The following is a 2,098-nucleotide window of genomic DNA, read 5'->3' on the forward strand; positions in this document are numbered from 1 at the left end:
GTCCCAGACTCCCTGCCCATGGTGTTGGCCAAGCAGAACGCGGACACCATGAACAAGGTGAGTCCTGTTTTGATTAGGTGGCACATCAGCAGCCTGTGCCCAAACCCCAGAGACAGGACTAGAACCAAGATTTGCAGATTCCAGCACAGCGAGGCTTTACAAGTGTAAGTTGAATTCTTGGTAATCAGCAGGTAACATATTTTCAGCAAGTGGTAATGTAATAATATCTTCCAAGTTACTATGCTAATTCCCAATTATCAGTTGGGAAGCTTTCCAAATACTATGCTGTATGTCTAATAATGTGTTACCTAACTTCCATCTAATTTTAATGTAGCAAGTTGTCTGATAAATACAATAATTTACCAAATTTACCTCATAATCTAGAAGTTAATAGATTACCTGTTTTAGGGCACTCTTTGAAATACCCGTATTTTAAACAATTCAGCATAGTACTTAAAATATAAGCTTAGGCCCTGATCTCAATCCTATTTATGTCAATAAGCTTATTTTCTCTTTCAAACAGGCCTTGTTCTTAGAGTTTATATCTCTGTGTGTCTGATTAGCTTTCTGTGCCTTTTTTCTAAACACCTTTCTCACAGAATCCTTTCTAGGTTGTTAATTTTTAACCTGGAATTTACATATCTAGAGGGGTGAATTTAGAATCTCGTGGCTGCATAAGAAATAAGTATTTTATAGACTTTGGGTACAGATCTGTAATTCTCCTGGTGTTTTAGGAGATCTCTTAGTAGTGGCTGGTTTTTTTTCCCCTTTAACACATATTATTTCTCCTGCAGCGTTTGTACACTGAGGCCTGGGATAAAGACAAGACACAAATCCACATAATGCCTGACACTCCTGAAATCACACTGGCAAGAGAGAACAAGAAAAACTACAGCCAGGTGAGTGTGTGAGCTCTGCAAATGCAACTGCTCTGTGCCATGGCTGCACCAGGAATGTTCTGGTGAACCTTATGTAGCTGACACCCTCACTTTCCATAAGTAACTCCCATATTTATCCTCGAAAACGTGACTGTGAAATCATGGTTTGCATATTTGTAGTAGTGCATGCATAGACCAGTGAGCATTACTGAGAATAAATTCCATGGGAAACTAGTTTGAACTTTTGGGAGTCATTTCTGCCAGTGTTCGTATCATTGGGAAAGCACAAAATTAATTCCAACACTGGAAATACCAAAAAGATAATTTCAATCCTGAAAAGCTGTGATCCCAGTGTTCAGGGTTAGTTTAGGCAAAAATCCCTCACATTACTAAAAGGTGGCTTTAAAAAGTAGGTTTTACTCCCCTTGAATAGAATAATAGTTTAGCCCTCAAACTGTAGGCAGTGTTATGTTATTTAAAGTAGTAACAGAAAAAGTCTTAAAAAAATGTATTTAGCAAAATATTCCTTTGACATGAGTTGGTGTCAACTATTGATATGGAGCTCTGAGTTAAATAAAGCTGAGTTAGAATAAATCTTAACATAATTTTTAAATCTGCTTCCAAACAGTTTGTTTTGCATAGAATATAATATGTGGGACTTATATGAATCCCGTTGTTTAATTCCTTCCCTAGAAACAATACAGACAGGCCATGGAAGATTCAAAGAAGAAAGGCTACGATTTGAGAATCGATGCCATCCCCATTCAAGCAGCCAAGGCATCCAGGCAAATTGCCAGTGATGTAAGAATCCACTTTTTTCTTCCTTTGTATGTTGACATCTCAGCTCTGCAACCTGGAAGTTGTCAGAGGTGAGCTGGAAATATAACATATTGTTTTGTATTTCAGTACAAGTACAAGGAAGGGTATCGGAAGCAGCTGGGCCACCACATCGGGGCCCGCAACATCGAGGACGACCCCAAGATGGTGTGGTCAATGCACGTGGCCAAGATCCAGAGTGACAGGGAGTACAAGAAAGCCTTTGAGAAGACCAAGACACACTTCAGCAGCCCCGTGGACATGCTGGGGATCGTGTTGGCCAAGAAGTGCCAGGGGTTGGTGAGCGACATCGACTACCGGCACTACCTGCACCAGTGGATCTGCCTGCCCGACCAGAACGACGTGATCCACGCCAGGGAAGCCTATGACCTGCAGAGTGATGT

At 40.7% G+C, this 2,098-nt stretch overlaps 1 protein-coding gene across 1 annotated transcript; it reads left to right on the top strand.

Moving 5' to 3' along the window:
- Positions 1 to 6: 6 nt before the first annotated feature.
- On the top strand, positions 7 to 2,091 carry LOC113942125 (nebulin-like; the record flags this gene model as incomplete). The annotated part of the gene is made up of 4 exons (XM_027633260.1): positions 7 to 57; positions 795 to 899; positions 1,572 to 1,679; positions 1,785 to 2,091. Coding segments are annotated over exons 1-4 (559 nt in total), but the record flags the coding sequence as incomplete, so codon positions are not given.
- Between the last annotated feature and the right edge of the window lie 7 nt (positions 2,092 to 2,098).

Source organism: Corapipo altera, unplaced genomic scaffold (genome assembly GCF_003945725.1).
Source record: "Corapipo altera isolate COAL_440 unplaced genomic scaffold, ASM394572v1 59853, whole genome shotgun sequence".
Classification (NCBI taxonomy): Eukaryota; Metazoa; Chordata; class Aves; order Passeriformes; family Pipridae; genus Corapipo; species Corapipo altera.